General features: G+C 37.4%; 2 protein-coding genes across 16 annotated transcripts in view; one reads left to right on the top strand and one right to left on the bottom strand.

Moving 5' to 3' along the window:
• Positions 1-1829: 1829 nt before the first annotated feature.
• Positions 1830-17242, top strand: part of SAP30 (Sin3A associated protein 30) — an 82049-nt gene continuing 66636 nt past the window's right edge. For 10 of the 13 annotated variants that reach the window (XR_011434624.1, XR_011434623.1, XR_011434630.1 and 7 more), the window contains exons 1-4: positions 1830-5276; positions 6850-6975; positions 7383-7481; positions 15882-15943. Coding sequence is in view for 7 of the 13 variants with exons in the window: in XM_023636281.2 (XP_023492049.1) it covers positions 4947-5276; positions 6850-6975; positions 7383-7481; positions 15882-15943 (617 nt within the window). In the remaining 6 variants the exon portion in view is untranslated. Of the gene's footprint in view, positions 5277-6849; positions 6976-7382; positions 7482-9540; positions 9876-15881; positions 15944-17242 lie in introns of those variants that run through there. The other 3 variants (XM_023636284.2, XR_011434606.1, XM_023636288.2) reach the window with 3 other exon arrangements.
• Positions 15537-17242, bottom strand: part of SCRG1 (stimulator of chondrogenesis 1) — a 117937-nt gene continuing 116231 nt past the window's right edge. For all 3 annotated transcript variants that reach the window (XM_070257015.1, XM_070257007.1, XM_023636289.2), the window contains one exon: positions 15537-15764. In XM_070257015.1, coding sequence (XP_070113116.1) covers positions 15710-15764 — 55 coding nt within the window. In that variant the 3' untranslated portion in view covers positions 15537-15709. The remainder of the gene's footprint in view (positions 15765-17242) is intronic.

The raw sequence follows: 17242 nt of genomic DNA, 5'->3' as shown, positions 1-17242 counted from the left end.
AAGCGGGGGATTATGATGGAGGAGGAGCACGTGGGATGGCAAGTTGTCAGTCAGGGCCGGCTACTTAATTTGTGGGGCCCAATGCAAAAATCTTTTTCCTTTCTTCCGGGCTCTCTCTCCCTCTCGACCTGCCACGGGGTTTTCTAATTTGCTATTTAATGTCACCCTCCCTTGGGCACGCGATTCTTAATTGGTAGAAGGCAGACCCTCACAGGGACCCGGGCGACCCCGACTCAGCGTGGTGCCGGGGGGGAAGGGCCTGCGCACCGAAGCGGACAATCCCTGTGCCAGAGCTCAGACCCGGGCCAGAGGAGAGTGGGAAAGGGCGAGGGAGCTGCTGGAACGTATGCTGAGGAGGAAGGGGCTGACCAGAGGCCCACCATTGTCCCATCCATACTTACAAAACAAATTCAGGGACCAACCTCGTGGCCCAGTGGTTAAGTTTGCGCGTCCGGCTTCCGCTGCCCAGCGTTTCGTGGGTTCAGATCCTGGGCACGGACATGGCACCGCTCATCAAGCCATGCTGAGGTGGCATCCCACGTGCCACAGCTAGAAGGACCCACAACTAAAAATATACAACTATGTGTGTGTGTGGGGGGGTGCTTTGGGGAGAAAAAGGAAAAATAAAATCTTTAGAACAAATTCAGAGATAAAGTCGTTAAGAATTTCATGATGGTGATCCAGGGCATTAAACTACAAGCAGGGTGAACAGCTTGTGGGTTGGAGGGGTTGGAGGAGGTGGGCTTCTGAGCCTGGGGCCCGGTGCCACTACACTCGTTGCACACCTATGAAGTTGGCCCTGTTGGCAATGTTCTATTTCTTGACCTGGGTAGCAGTTATATAGATGTGTATTTTACCAAAACTGCTTAAACTGGGCATTTACATTTTATGCACTTTTTTGGCATGGTATAATACACGGTGATCCTTAGCTGTGAAAAAATAGCGCTGTATATACTGGTATATGCATATAATTTTTTTCTAGAAGAAAACAAGAAATTAACATTGCTTGCTTGTAGGGACAGAGATTTGAGGAGAGGAAAGGAAATAGGCTTTTGTTTTTCATATTGAACCTTTTTGTATTATTTGAACCTATAATCGTGTTCCTATTAGGATTACGGGCCAATTTGTATATTTTGTAAATTAAATAAAATTTACAATTAATTATTTTAAAATAAAATCAGAAAAATTCAATCATGTTAAAAGCCTGTAGTTACAGAGAAGAAAGGTAGGAAAAAATACTTTTTAAAGAATCATATTTGAAACTTTTTCAGAAAGCAAAGAATATTTTCATGATATCAACAACCCTCCTATAACTTAGGTTTCATAAATCTATATTTCCATATTGTCTACTCTGAGGTAGATTTACCATGAAGCTAGTGGATGTAAGGTTCAGAGTGCCTCACTTGGACCGGACCTTTTAAAGGCCTGTACCTAATTTTGCATTCTTAATTTTATATACTTTTTCTTAAAGAAGACCCCTCAAATTATATAAGCCTGAAGCTCAACAAAACCTGATTCCAACCTTGACTGTGAATTATACTTAAAGGGATTCTTACCTGCCCTGTATATATGAAGAGTTGTAGAAATAAACAATGAACTGCGGTTGTTATGAAAATTTCTTTGAAGGATAATAGATTCACAGAAGAGATACTTTAAATCCAGCGTGGAGAATTTACATGTCATCTACTCCGGGAATGCTTTCTACTTGCCAGAAATGAATCATTTCCTCCTGTGTGCTAAAGTCTGTACTTTTCCTCTAATTTTATTGAGGAATGTGTCTTAGTCTGTTTGGGCTGCTATAAAAAAAATACCATAGACTGGGTGGCTTATAAATGAAAAAACTTTATTTCTCGAGGGTTCTCGAGGGTTCTCAAGGCTGGAAAGTCCAAGATCCAGGTGCTGACAGATTTGTGGCTGGTGAGAGTTGGCTTTCTGGTTCACAGACTGCCAGTTCACAGTCTTCTCACTGTGTCCTCATATGGTAGAAGGGGTGAGGTCCTCCTCCCTGGAGCCTCTTTTCTGAGGCCACTAATCCTCTTCATAAGGGTTCCACCCTCAGGGCCTATTCACCTCCCAAAGATCCTACCTCCGAATATCATCAGTTGAGGATTAGGTTTCAACATACGAATTGTGGGGAGACACAAACATTCAGTATATAGCAACATGTATCATGTGCTTGTTGAACTACCTGTCTCTCCTACTAGACAGTGAGCTCCAAAATGGCTAGGACCCTCTCCCACTTATTTTTGTATCCCCAAGGCCTAGAAAAGATCCTAGTATACAACAAATGAGTGTTTAATTGGATCTTTTAAAAAACACTGTATTGTATGTAAAGGAAGCATAACCACAATCCATCACTTCAGTAAAATTCATATGAAACGGATACATAAATAAACCATACATACTGTATATACGTGAACTGATTTGGTCACATTTTGCAGAAGGTAAGATTATAAACTTTTAAGGGCAAGAACCAAACAATAATTATGAATTATTTTTAAAATACATAAAAGTGCAAGGCCAAGTATGAAACTCCAACATCTCAATATCATGTTTGTTTCAGATTCTTTTTTATAAATAAAAACTTACAAATACTCTAGACACCACCTTTAAGCAACTCCCAGATACTATCCCTTGGCCTCTCTCCTCAGAGATGACCACACCCTGAAATTGAAGTGTATCCATCCCTTCCACATGTTCTCATTTTTACCACTTAAGAAAATATATTAATAAGCAATAAATAATATTATCCTGTGTTTTAATACTTTAAGCCAGCATTATGTATTACAAATATAATGTGAGCTACAAGTGTAATTTTCAATGGTCTAGTAGCCACATTTAAAAAAGTAGAAACAGGTAAACTTTATTTTAATGTTATATTTCATTCAACCCAGTATATCCAAAATATTACCATTTCAATATGAAATCAATATAAACATTATTAGGCTATTCAATATTTTTTTAAAAAAAAATCCAGTACTCAGTCTTTGAAATCCCCCTGGTAATTTACACTTACAGCACATTTCAATTTGGAAGGTGAATTTAGATTTCATAAAATTTAAGTTGAAAAAATAGATTCATATATCCAGGTTGTTCCAAATATACTTAAAAGTTTTTCCAATAACTGAAATCAGTTTTTAAAATTTAAATTAATTAAAATCAACAATGCAGTTTTTCAGTCACAACTACATTTCAGCTGCTCAATATCCACAGGTGGCTAGAGGACACCCTATTGGGCAGTGCACTTAAAAAGTTAACACAAACTACTTACCATTCAGCGTCTTTCTTTTGCTCACTCAATTTACATAATATTTTAATTTTTTTTCCTTTGCCATATCCTAGAACCGAAGTGCACAGATGGATTGGATGGCTTTGAATTTCAGGGCAGATGACATTTTACATTTTTTAAAAAAATCATCTATCACTAAATTTACTTAGTAAGTCTAAAAGAACTTTCCAAAAAAACTACTGGTTTGTATTTTTGTTTAAACAATGCGATTGTTAAACAGGATACATCTACTGATGAATAACGACGCCGTGTAACTAGCAAAGCTGCAGCATTCAGACTAGCCGCTCCCATCCCTCCACCCCGCCCTCCACCAGCACGCGTCCACATGCACGCACGCAGACACGCAAACGCGCACACATACACGTACATACACAGAGACGCGCGCACACATACACATGCACACACACGCACGCACGCGCGTGCAGACCACCCAGGAAATGCGGTTTCTTTCTCCCTTCTCGCTAGATAGAGCGAACGCTGGGAAGTTTCTGAGAAGTACTCAAGCTAACTCGATATTGGCGGGGTTCCACGTCCCCTTTCAAGTGATAATAGACTCCGCCTTCCTCCAGGTTCATTCGAGGAGAAAGGAAAAGGTTGGGGTGGAGGCGAAAAGAAGCCCTGTTATGGTCAACTAGCCATTAGCTCCGCCTCAGGAAACAGCAGACTTTGTGCGCCAGAGCATAAAACATATTTCTTGCAGGAACGTGCAAAGATTTAGAAATGGCCTTCAGTGGAGTCACTTGTGCGGGCGAGAGGTCGGGACGGGCGTTTTCCCCTAAGCAGGCGCCCAGCGCAATTGGGGGCGTTGGTGACTGGAGCTATTATCCAGCCGCGCTGTTAGCTGCCGGACCTCCAGGACTCGAAGAGCACCAGACCTGAGTTCTCTGGTTTGAGTTTCCCACAAAAATGCGGTCAGACCAAAAACTCTTGTTCTACAGATACGAAAACAGCCCCGAAACTTTTTTTCTCCCACACGCTCACTCTCCTCTCCTCCTCCCTCCGCATTTTGTGCTTTGCTTCACGAGTGACATATTCGATTAGAATGCCAACTCTGCAAAATCCCAGGACCTAAAGACAACTGAAGTCCTCAGGAGACAGAAGACGAAAACATCGCAACCTCTACTGCACGTCCCTATTTTCCCCAAGCTTTAAAAAAAAACAAAAAAAAAAACCCTGCCGTCGCCGCGCGATGCATGCTAGGATGAGTAGTTCCCCCAACCAGCGAAGCGCAAGGTCACAGCGGAGCTCCGCTTGAGTCCCCTGCAGAGAACTACAATCCCCGTGGTGCCCTGCGGCAGAGTGGACGGGACCGGACGGGAGAGGGCGCTTCGCGCTTGCGCAGGTCGAGGACTTGGAGAGAGGCGGAGGCGCAGTGGTCCAACTACTGAAGAGTCTCCATGTGACAGTGAGCGGGGTCCCAGCTGCAGGCGCCGCCCGGCTCTAGCTCCCGACCCCAAGCCCTGTCCACTGACCCGGCGCCTGCAGACACCAGCAGGCCGGGGACAGTTGGTGTTGGGCCGTGCCTTCGGAGGACTTGAGGTGCAGAGGGAACTGCCGCCGCCGGGCAGGTGCCTGAGGGACCCGCCGAGAGCCCGGCGTCTGCGGGGAGAGACGGAGCGGACTTTCTGTCGGCGCCGGCGCCCCTGAGCGCCCAGGCATGAACGGCTTCACGCCGGAGGAGATGAGCCGCGGCGGGGACGCGGCCGCCGCAGTAGCCGCCGTGGTCGCTGCTGCCGCCGCCGCCGCCGCCGCCGCCGCTTCGGCGGCGGGGAACGGGGCCGGGGCGGGGGCCGGGGCTGAGGTACCCGGCGCCGGGGCGGTCTCCGCGGCCGGGGCCCCGGGAGCGGCCGGGCCGGGCCCGGGACAGCTGTGCTGTCTGCGGGAGGACGGTGAGCGGTGCGGCCGGGCAGCGGGCAACGCCAGCTTCAGCAAGAGGATCCAGAAGAGCATCTCCCAGAAGAAGGTGAAGATCGAGCTGGATAAGAGCGTAAGTGACGACGGCGCTGCCCTGCCCGCCCCCTTGGGTCTCCGGGAGCGGCGCAGACGGAGGTCGTTGGGCGGGGGTTTCAGGCGTCCGTCCCCCCGGACCTGGTGGCAGTGCGAACCCGTTGTGGGGTCTCTAGTAGGACGCAAACAACAAAGTCGCTGCAACTCCGACCGCCACCCCCGATACACAGTTGCACTCTGCGGTCCCGCTGGCCCCATCCCCCACCCGGCTCCCTGCTTCTCTCCCGCTCTCGGTCTTCCCCCTTCCTCCCCCGCCGAGGTCGGGAAACGAAACAAAGGGGACCGCCGCCCGGAGGGCCGGGAGTAGTGTTCTTGCAGCCCGGCAGCGCCTTCTGGAATGGAGGCGCCTTCTTTGTTTTGCTGCCCAAGCTTGCGTTTGGCCCCAGGGAGTAGCTCCCCTCGTCTAGGGAAAGTGGCGTCCTGCAAGGACCTGACCTCGCAGTTGCGAAGGATCCCGCTCCTCATTCCTCCGAGCGCGAAGGAAGCTGGAAGCCGAGCTCCCCCGCGCCTCGCGGGGGCCTGGGGCTGCGCTGTGCCGGCGGTGTCGGCATCCAGGCAGCTGCTCCGAACGTGGGCAGCTCGCAGCCTCTGCGGTCTTGCCGTCCGTTGGCAGCCATCAGGATTTCTTTTTCCGTCCTTTTGCACGTCTGTTCTTCTGACCATCCCAGGTTTTTAGAAACAACCATTGCCACTTTTCAGAGCTCTGGATGGCAGTAAATGAATAACAAGATGTCACAACCTAGCTCACGCCCGGCATGTTTTTAACTTGCACTTAGAAGTTAATTTAAAAGCCTATTAGCTCGGTCTTTAATTGTTTGGTTTTTTAAGGAGTAACTGTTAAGATGTGAAGCTCAATATTTGAGATGTTAGTATACAGCTCTCAAGACTGTATGTAATTAAAGTTTTTGAAAAGTTTATTTGTGATACTTTTTCGGTTGTGTTCATGAGAAACTTTTCAGGTAAATCTGAATGATTTCATAATGCTTTGGTTGGAAAAACGTATTACAGATTAACATTTAATACTCAGAAGGAAAAGTTTACAATTCAGATTTAAATGTAGTTGGGATATGAAACCAACAGCTCATTTGTAAAAATGGATAGTTTTGTATCTGGATTCTAATTGAAATATCAAAATAGAAGGATTAGGAAGCGTGCATTATGCTACTAAAATATACTCTTTAAGTAGAAAAAATACTATCAAATAGCAAAATTGTGGGCAACATCATCTTTCCCCTTGTTAAAAAAAACAGCATGACCTAACTAATGTAGTTCACCCTCACTGCAATTTGATGACAAAATCCAGAGGGTTGGAATCTCGTTCTCCTCTGCCTGCCCTTAACTCCACCCCCCAATCCTCTTAACACTGTCGTCAGACTTGGTATGTTTTAACTGGGCGCAGGATTTAAGAATAGAAAGAAACATGCCATTCTCTTAATGGCCTGTTTTGACTGTTGTTTTTATTTTTGATAATTCACTGTGGCCTATGTGTTTTACTAATACATAGACACATTTTACTGTAATCATAAGTAGTTTGTGAAACTTTTCTGTTTCAGGCAAGGCATCTTTACATTTGTGATTATCATAAAAACTTAATTCAGAGTGTTCGAAACAGAAGAAAGAGAAAAGGGAGTGATGATGATGGAGGAGATTCACCTGTTCAAGATATTGATACTCCAGAGGTAGAGGAAAGTTTTTGTATTTTAAATGTAAATCCTATCTAGTCCATTCTGAAACTTTTACAAAAAGATATGAACAAATTTCTGAATACTCAAAGCATTTGCAAAATCTGAAAATGAAAGCAAAATTAGATGTAGCCAGTTAATATGCAGTTGCACAACTTGACTTGTTATACTTGCAGTTGACAACTCTTATCGCTCTGTTTTATAACTTTTTTGCCCCTAGTTTTTAATATTTATCCTCAAAAAATTAAAGTATTTAATACATTTGTTGTTTTGATTATATAAAAGACTTCTTTAATAATGGAATTAGGTTTTTATTGTGCTGAAATTAAACTGTTATTATACCTATTAAAGAGAAGTTTTTAACAGATTCCATGAACTAATTCATATGTGTTAATTTTTTCTAGGTTGATTTATACCAATTACAAGTAAATACACTTAGGAGATACAAAAGACACTTCAAACTACCAACCAGACCAGGACTCAATAAAGCACAGCTTGTTGAGGTATATATGAGTTTTCAACTATTTGAACTTTGAGTGAGCCTGTTCGTACAAAAACAGTCATTAAATGCTAATGAAATTGTTAATGTAGTGTATATAGCAACGTGTTTTATTTGAAGGATCAAAGTTAATAAAAAATCTATTGTGGAGGAATCTAGTTGCCTAGAAATGTTGGCCACTTAGGAAATTCCTTTACATAGTGACTGTTCAATGGATTGTATGTAGTTTTCTAAGCACCTTCTAATGCTGGCTTTCAGAAATGTTGAGTGAGAGTTTTTTCATTCTCATTCTAGAAATTTGTTCATTTTAAAATTCCATTTTCTCAGTAAACTTTACTGAACACCTAATTGAGGCATAATAAAATAAATTAATAAGTTCTGATGTCTTTATTAGAATTTATTTTTTGAAGTTTCTGATGAAATAGGTCTACAGATAAGCCCCTAAACAATATTTCCATAATTTGCTGATTTAACCATTTCAGAATTTGTCCTTGTTGATGTTAGTTTATTTGAGGCATCCATGTCGTCTTCACATCTAGAAGACACAAAGACTTGTATCCAACATTTTACTTACAGTTTGCTTTGAGATAGGGCTTCTAGTCTTTAGTGAATTTTGAAAACTTGAGTGCGTATTCTCAGGAAATAATAGAACCAAGAAATCCGGCAACATATTAAGGTATTTATAGATTTATGTACTTATACTTCAATCATATATAAAATAAAAATACTTAATCTACTAGACAGAATAGAAACATAAATATATAAATCAGTTTTCTCATAGTCTTCAGCTTGAATTTCATAATCTAACATTTTCTAAAATGTGCATATTAAATAAAAGATGAAATAGAAGGTACAGTTCTTTGGCAGAGTGCTTTTTAACACTGTTAAGATACAATATATTAACATTTTAGCCAGAATTTCTTTTTTCCTTCTTGCCTAGGCAACAAAAATCCAATTTTTGTTTAAATTTGATCTAAAAGATCTAGTCCTTTTTGGATTGTATACTACATTAATATAACATAAATGTGGATATTGCCTACCGTGATGAAACTATATTGATGTGTACAAATACTAATCACGTAAAGTTACCTTTGTTTTGGGACAAATGAGAACCAAAGAATTGATCATTTTAAATTTTACATTTAAATGTATGTATTTTTAAAATGCATACATCAAGTATGAAGTTTTTGATAATCTGATCTTCTTAAAAAAAGATATATTATTTTCAGAGCTCTTTTCTTTTTTAGAAATAGGAAATAGCGATAATCCATATATCCATGAGTATTATAGATAGTCAGAAATGCAGGTATTTATAAATGATTCCAGAGTTAGATGACTGTCCTCTTTAAGTCTCTTAATTATTGTGTGGATAACTTTTTCTTTAACAGTTTTATCTTCCAGAATCTAGATATGCGTATCAGCACCCCAGTTTAGTCTGTTATACTTCTATTGATAGTTGCAGTGCACATGTTAGATTAGCACGATGAAAAGGCAAAAAAGCAAATAAACATTCTTCAGTGTACGACCCTCTTTCCCCTCTCATTTTGTATCCATAATTTTTATTCAGAAAAATTTTCAAGGAACCTTAACAATAAATAGTGCTAATGAATGAGTGAATACAAGCTGTAGCAAACATATTTGTAAGATACTTCGTGGTTTGTTTCTATAGTACCTAAACTTTTTCAGCTTTGTATTTATCCTTTTTCTGTGAGTAGGTTCTGTTTTATTTCATTAATATTTAAAGTTTAAAAGTAAAAGTACCTCCTAATCTAGATTCTAGTTATAAAATTTAAAATAAAAGGAAATACACATTCTAATTAATGTATAATTAATTGAGTGGGCTAAAGGGTCTTTTGAAATCACACTGTCTCTTGTTCATAACATCTTATTTTTATATGCTTATGTCATCCTGTTGGTATTTTGTTAAATACAATTTATTTTAAAAATAAATAGCTCTATTACCATCACATGGCCCTTTTTCTTTTGATGAAAGTGTTTTTACCTAGTTTATGAAATCTGTTCATATCTATAATTTAATTTCCTCAATTTTTTTTTCTTTATAGATAGTTGGTTGCCACTTTAGGTCTATTCCAGTGAATGAAAAAGACACCTTAACATATTTCATCTACTCAGTGAAGAATGACAAGAACAAATCAGATCTCAAGGTTGATAGTGGTGTTCACTAGGAGAGATGGAAGTGAGACTAAGACTTGAATGTTAGATGTTAAGACTGTTTACTGTTTTTTCACATGTAGAAATGTTCCTTGTGTATTTTTTCTACAGAGGATTTTCTTTGGTTTTATTTTCCTTGTTTCTGACTCTAATAATTAGTTGGAAACTCACGCAAAACGAGCTTTCCTAGATTAAAAAATATTTTAAATAAAGGTTGTTACTATTATAGTTGCTTCAGTGTATTTATTTTGTGAAACTTGATTTTTATTATAAACTGACTTTTAGGGACCAGTGTTAATTGAGATTTTAATGTAAAGATCATTTATTACCTTTTTTAAATTTATTTATTTTTAATTCCAAGAAACTAACAAGTTAAGGAAAAGTAACAAATGTAGCATATTTGCTTTCTGTGGGACAATCTGATTTCTAATTCAGGATATCATATTAAATAGCATTATTTTCAAAGTGCTTTTTAGTGCTAACAGATTTGAAAAATACACTTCCATTGAGGTGCAACTTTTTTGTTTCCTTTTATTGTTATTATTACTTGAAGAAGTACCAGGAAGAACAAATAGTTTAAGTTATATTCTTACGTCCTTCCAAAGAAGACTTAATGTGCCAGCAAAGGTAAACACATTGCTGAAAGTTGAAGTAAGAACATAGAATTCAAGTTTTAATTGTTTCTTTAAATTTTCTCTTAGAGAAAAGGTATTTATATAGCATGAATATAGAAAGAACCTCTGCAATACCCCTTAACTTTGAGTCATGTCCTATGCTATTTACATTGCAAATTAAAACTAATAAATTGGAGAGATCTAGAAATCTAACAAGATCTTTAAATTTTGGTCATACGTAGCTCTGATTTGTTTTATTTCCTTTTTATATTTCATTCTCTGTCAGTTTTAAATATTTTTAACCTCTGCTTTTCCTGAGAATTGTGTTGCTTCACCAAGTTCCTATGATTACAAATCAAATTCATAGCTTGTGACACCAAAACAAAACAGTTTCAGTGAAGTGTTAGGAGGTTGTGGGGCAGATTTTAGGCTGGAAACGGGTGAGATCATTAATGTAGCTCTGGGTTTCTCAAAGCTGACATTTGGGCCTGATGATTCTTCATTGTGGGAGGCCGTCCTTTGTCTTGTAGCTTTAGCAGCATCGCTGGAGTCTACACACTAGTGCCTGTAGCACTCCAAAGGTGACAACCAGAAATATCTCTAGACATTGTCAGACATTCCCCGGGGGGCAAAATCACCCCTGACTGAGAACCACTGATGTAGCTAAACCTAAAGTCCTGGGTCAGTAGAAGGTGAATCTGTATTTTTAAGTGTTCTGAATGTTGTATTGACAGCTAAAATATATGGTGAACAATAAAGCAACTGGTCTTTGTTTTTGCGATGACCATTTAAAGATTTACTTGCTACTTTATTGATGAGTAGAGGCTGTAATAACTGGTATGAAAACCTCTCATTCCTGGTATTCCAGAAATCTCTGTGAGAACTGAAATGATGTATGAAAATGAACCACAAAGCTACAAGATGTGATTTATTTGAAGAAAATCTTACTTCTACATTTTATATTTTTCCTAAATCCCTAAAGACTTAATTTTATAATAAAAACTTGACTGTAGGCTTAGTTTTTCTGTAAAAACACTCCATTCTTGTGAAAAAAGCTTGAAATTATTTGCTTACATTAAAGTATCTGTTTATGAATAGATAACCTTTGACTAACAATGTTAGTTTCGTATAATTATTTGCATAAACTGTATAAAAAGTGAAAGAGCAAGAGTTCTGAGTGTTGATTATCCATTGAAATTAAGCCCTTGTTGGAGCAATTTAAAACATGAAAAGTTGAGAACTGAAGAACCTCAGCAAAGCTGAGGAACTCAAGAAACTGCAATGTAAAAGTCAGCTTTATATAAAGATTTTAATTCTTTGCTTTTGGGTTTTAAAAATGATGAATTCACTAGAAATGTTTTTACTTGTCTATATCTGAGCAGAAAAAGTAAATGGGAACTCATATCTCTATGATGGTACAGCTTACCTTTAGGTTAGAGTATCAGGAGAAGAATCCAAATGTGACTGCCATTGGGGTAGAAGGAAGAAAATATACTAAATGTGTAGCATGAGCTCAAGAAATGTCAGTTGTTTGGTAATTACCTTTTACTGAATAATTTAGGAAAAGGCTAAAAAATTAATGTCGGAGATACATTTCTTTAAGAAGAAAAGCTGTATGTTATTTCTGCATAAGGCTTTTTTTTTAAATAGAGGTGAAATTTACTTAATATACAATTAACCACTGTAAAGTGTACAATTTGTTGGTATTTAGTGTATTCACAATGTTGTGCAACCACTAGCTCTAATTTAAAAACTTTTTCATCACCTCTTAAAAACACCCGTAACTAATCACTCCCAATTCCTCCCTCCTATCCCTGGTATCTGCTTTCTGTCTCTGTAGATTTGCCTATTATATCATATAAAGGGAACCAGACAATATATAGCCTTTTGTGTCTGGGTTTTGTCCCTTAGTGTAATGTTTTCAAAGGTCATTCAGATTGTAGCATGTATCAGTACTCTGTTCCTTTTTAAGGCTGAATAATGTGTATACATATATAGGTATGTGTATGTATATATATATTTATATATTTTTTACATTTCCTTTAACGTATACGTAATGTAGATATCAAGTCAGTTTTGTACCCATAATACCCAACAGACTTATATTTTACTTCTAAACCTCTGGAAATATAGATCATTAGATCTTGTATATTATTTTTTGTTGAAAATTTTCTATAGGTTTTTATTTGTAAAATTCTTAGAATGTTTTGGCTACGTTTATGCCACACATTTCTCTTCAGATATGCTACTATACAAAGATGAGCACGTTATGGTGATAACCATTCTATAGAAGTAAATTGAATAGGCTAATTCTGTGTCAATTTACTATAATTTTATCAGTTTCTCTTCAGTTCTTTGAGAGAAAAGTTTAGTTTTAGGCTGTTAATGCAAGATGATTTAGAAATAATATGAATTTGATTATTTTTTCCTTTGGGGAAAATTATTTTAAAGCCTGTAGTACTTTATTGATAGGATTATTTACATTTTAAAGTCACCTGCCATAATATTTTGCAAAAACGATTTATTCTGGAAGAACTCATGTGTACCTGTTGGCACTTGTGAGGAAGTTAAAGTTACGAAATGATCTGTAAATGTTTTTATCTGTCCTTGCCTTCCTCCAATAGTTGTTGCTCGTTGTCTTGGTTCTCCATGTTGCTTCCAGTTCCCTAATAATCCTAGGATTAGTACCTAATTGCAGCAAACAAGATATTCAGGGAGACTCTATGGATTATGATGAGGAAAAGGAAATTTTTATCAAGAAGCGATGAGGTATTAGTAAGTATTACTGTTAACTTTGTGCTCAGTACCATGGAATTCATAGTAAGAACAAAGAGATAGAAAGTCAAAGATAAAAATACAGAAGTTGTTATTTGGTAAGCATTTAGCATATATAAGCCAACTGAAATATACAATTGCATGTCTCATACAAGCAAAGATTTGCTTTCCTAAAAAGGAATTGGATTAGATGATGTTATTAAATAACATAGCAGTTAAGAATTTAGATGCCAGAAGAAGACTGGCCATATCCAAAACCTGGCTCTACTGCTCTGATAATGTACAGTTAGGCAAGCTGCTTCTCTCTAAATTTGGCATCTTTGCCCATAGAACAGAGATCATGATAGTACTTATCTCACTCAGTTGTAAGACAGTATTTGGAACAATAATACATTTTTAATAAAAGCTTGGTTGTATTTTCTTGTAGCTAAAAACTATTGAAAAAATAAAGGATCTATTCATTAATATGATTGAATGAAATGTTTGCTTTTAAAAACATACTAACCAAGTTAGAAAAAGTTATATAAGGCAAGTTGTGTGAGCATTCATGCTTTTTACATTTATTTGGTAATATAAAGAAGAATATGTGCTTCTATAATGCATTCATTTCTAAAAGAATGTAATATAATTTCATATTACAAAGTTATTTCCAGAAAGGAGAGAATTTGATGAAAAATAATAATTATAAAATTTCATTTATTGTTTAGTTTTTTTCAAATACTATTTTCCTCATCAGATTTTTTTTTCCAACTGTTGCCAATCTTTTTTTATTTTTCTGCTTTTTCTCCCCAAATCCCCCCAGTACATAGTTGTATATTTTAGTTGTGGGTCCTTCTAGTTGTGGCACGTGGGATGCCTTCTCAGCATGGCTTGATGAGCGGTGCCATGCCGGTGCCCAGGATCCGAACTGGCGAAACCCTGGGCCACATGAACTTAACCACTCGGCCACGGGGCCGGCCCCTCAACAGATTTTGATTGTAGTAATAAGGGAACACTTAATTAAAAAGCCATTGTTGCCTCACATATGCCCTCATGCTGATCTGTTATTTATAAATAGAGATACTGAATCTTTAGTGCTTTTTTTTCTCCCTCAAAGAGAATCTATACCAAGTAGAAAATGAAACAGGTTCACTGATGATTTTCTTTATTTACCTATTCCATGCACTGTTCCAGAAAGGATAGAAGACTTCCATTATTGAGTTAGTTTGATTTTAATACCAGTCAATTCAGTGACCAAAAAAAGCCCAATCAGATCAAATGCTATGTGGATAAAACAACAAATTTGTTTTTGTTTTTTTTACAATTCCACTTCTTCATGAATTTTTGTAGAGGTCATACTATTTGAAAACATGTTCTGACGTGTTTGTGCAGATTTTAGGAGGAACTGAATTATGACTATCTCAAAATGGTTTGGTCCAACCCTGTAACACTTACTGAACACTGAATAGATATCAGATACTGTTCTGGGTGTGGTCTTCAGAAGCAGATCAGGGACCTCCAAGGTTATATTTCAATGAAATAATGTCACTTTTATTCCAAAATGATGTCTCCTGGATTTGCTACATGGTGTGGTGCTTCTCAAACTTTTCTCCTCAGCAATACTTTGTATAGCATCCTACGCTTATCCTCTGTAGCAGGCTTCACATTTATAAATAATTATTTATTTGTAATTATTACCCCTTTGTTAGAATACAAGTTCCAAGAAGACAAGTCCATCTTATTCATTACTACATCCCTAAATCTTAGTAATAGCTGGCACTTCGAAAGCATTTAATAAATTTTTATAGCATAAGGACTTTCTGAAATTACCTCTGATGGCCTAGTCAATGCATACCTCCTAAGATATGAGGGCATAGTCCACAGCTGCCTCCAACAGTCAGAAAATGTCTCTGAAGGCATCTGTTTTGTTTACCCTTAAAATTCATGTGACTGTTTAATTCTCATCCATTACATGTTTGTTTTAATATGTGTTTTGTTATTCTCAGGAAAAATTGATATATCAGGAATATGTATCATAGTTTTAAGGATACAGCTATGTGTGTGAGTGTGTGTAGTGTATGGGGTTTGGAATTAGAACTTGTTCAAATTCTGCCTTTATTTTTAGTAAATATCTTAAACTTGAGTTGGTATCTGAAAAACAGGTTTAAGAATACTTATTTCACAAGTTTTTGTTGTTTTTTAAGAGAATAAATCACAAATGTACCTAAAGTACTTGACATACATAATGTACACTCAAATATTGGCTCCCTTTCCCCCTCTTTCTAGAAAACTTCTAATTTCCCTTCCAAGAACCTCAATTTTTATCTGGTTCTTTCCATTAAGTATACCTGGTCAATAACTGTCAACTAAGAACTGAAAGTATTCTCAATCTTTGAGCCAGGATTATAGCTATTCATCTGGAGACAGAATTCTTTTACTGGGCATAGTGAATACCTTGTAGATGAAAATTTTCTAGCAAAAATTTTTAAACTGGTACCAACAGTGACCACAGAGAAAAATTAAATTGAATTAATTTTTATTACTACTTAACACAAGTTTACTTGTCCTAGACAAGTAAGAATTTATAGAATCTGCTTTATTGCACTGCATAGAAACTAGAAATGCAGTTACACTTATATAGTGCAGTTTTTGGGAAATGAGGGATGGTGTTCTCCGGAATACATGAAGATTCTCAGTGATTGTTGCAAGGAATCACAAAAGAGATCTTTGGTCCAAAGAAGACATCTCTGAAAGAAAATATAACATGAGTTAAGTTCAGCTGAAAGTTAAGATATATGTTAGTCTCTTCTGGCTTAAAAATGGACAGTGATTTCTAGGATTTCAGATATGGCTATTCTTTTTAGGTGAATAAAGTACAAAGAATGAGTGGGAGGACTTGCCCACAGGAGCAACAAAGACTAAGAAGGTAATCAGTTCTACTTTCCTCCCATTTGCCATTGATATTATGCTATCATTTATCTATAAAGAAAAGGAAAGACTGAGTGATTTCAAAACCTTATAGTCATGCAAAAAGATTAATTTCTCTGACATGGGTGAGGATAGATCATGAAGTTTAAATCTACAGGTAAGAAAAAGAAGGTTAAAAATTTCTTAAAAAGTCAATAAATAAATTTCTAGGTTTTGTAGGGAAAGGAGAAATGTTAAGCTATTCAGCTCTTCTTGTTTGAAAGATCATATAAGGTAATGTATAAAAATGCATGGAATAATATAAAATTGTGTATATGTGCAAGGTAGTATTATGATTATGGCTGATTAGCATCTAATGTACAACATGATGACTACAGTTAACACTGTTGTATGGTATATTCGAAAGTTTCTAAGAGTAGATCCTAACAGTTCTCATCACAGGAAAAAAAATTGTTTTGGTTAATATATGAGGTGATGGATGTTAACTAAACTTAGGGTAATCACTTCACAATATATGTATGTCAAATCATTATGCTGTATACCTTAAACTTATACAGTGCTATATGTCAATTAAATCTCAATAAAATAGAAAAAGATAGGATGGCAAATTAAGATTTATGTTTATAGACAGAAAAAAAAAGGAATATGCTTAGCAAGTTAAGTCTGTTGCTACTGGGAAAATGATAACCCCAAATCAGATAGAAATTACTTTTTTTGAAAGTATACAAAAATCTTGTATACTTCTTCTATACAAGAAGTATAGAAGTCCATACTTCTATTCTCATCGATTAACACAGATAATCACAAAATTGTATCATAAAATAAATACAAGTACATCTCAGTAAATTGGTTCCAAGTCTTACAATTAAAAAACACAAACGTGGTATTTTAATAGTAGATGTCATTTCATTTATGTAGTCTGGGAAAAATTAAGTCATTTTATGCAATCAGTTAACTCAAGTTCTTGTTATCATGGTTTAACATAACGATTCTCAAACTACCATGCATCAGAATCACCTAGAGGGTTTAAGCCATAATTGTTATACCTCACCTCCATTGTTTCTGATTCAGCTGGTCTGGTCTGGGGCCCAAGAATGGATGTGCACTTTTAACAAGAACTCAGGTGATATTGAAGCTTTTGTTCTGGGAACCATACTTTAAGAACCAACTGGCTTGATAGAAAAAGTATCTAGTCCAAATCAGAAGACCTGGGTTCTAGTCTCAGTGCTGATATTAACTAGTTACGTGGGATGGTGCTAGTCATTTTACCTCTCTATACCTTTCCTTGATAAGATGG

The sequence above is a fragment of the Equus caballus genome, chromosome 2 (genome assembly GCF_041296265.1).
Source record: "Equus caballus isolate H_3958 breed thoroughbred chromosome 2, TB-T2T, whole genome shotgun sequence".
In the NCBI taxonomy this organism is placed as follows: domain Eukaryota; kingdom Metazoa; phylum Chordata; class Mammalia; order Perissodactyla; family Equidae; genus Equus; species Equus caballus.
This window is presented reverse-complemented; position numbering and strand designations above follow the sequence as displayed.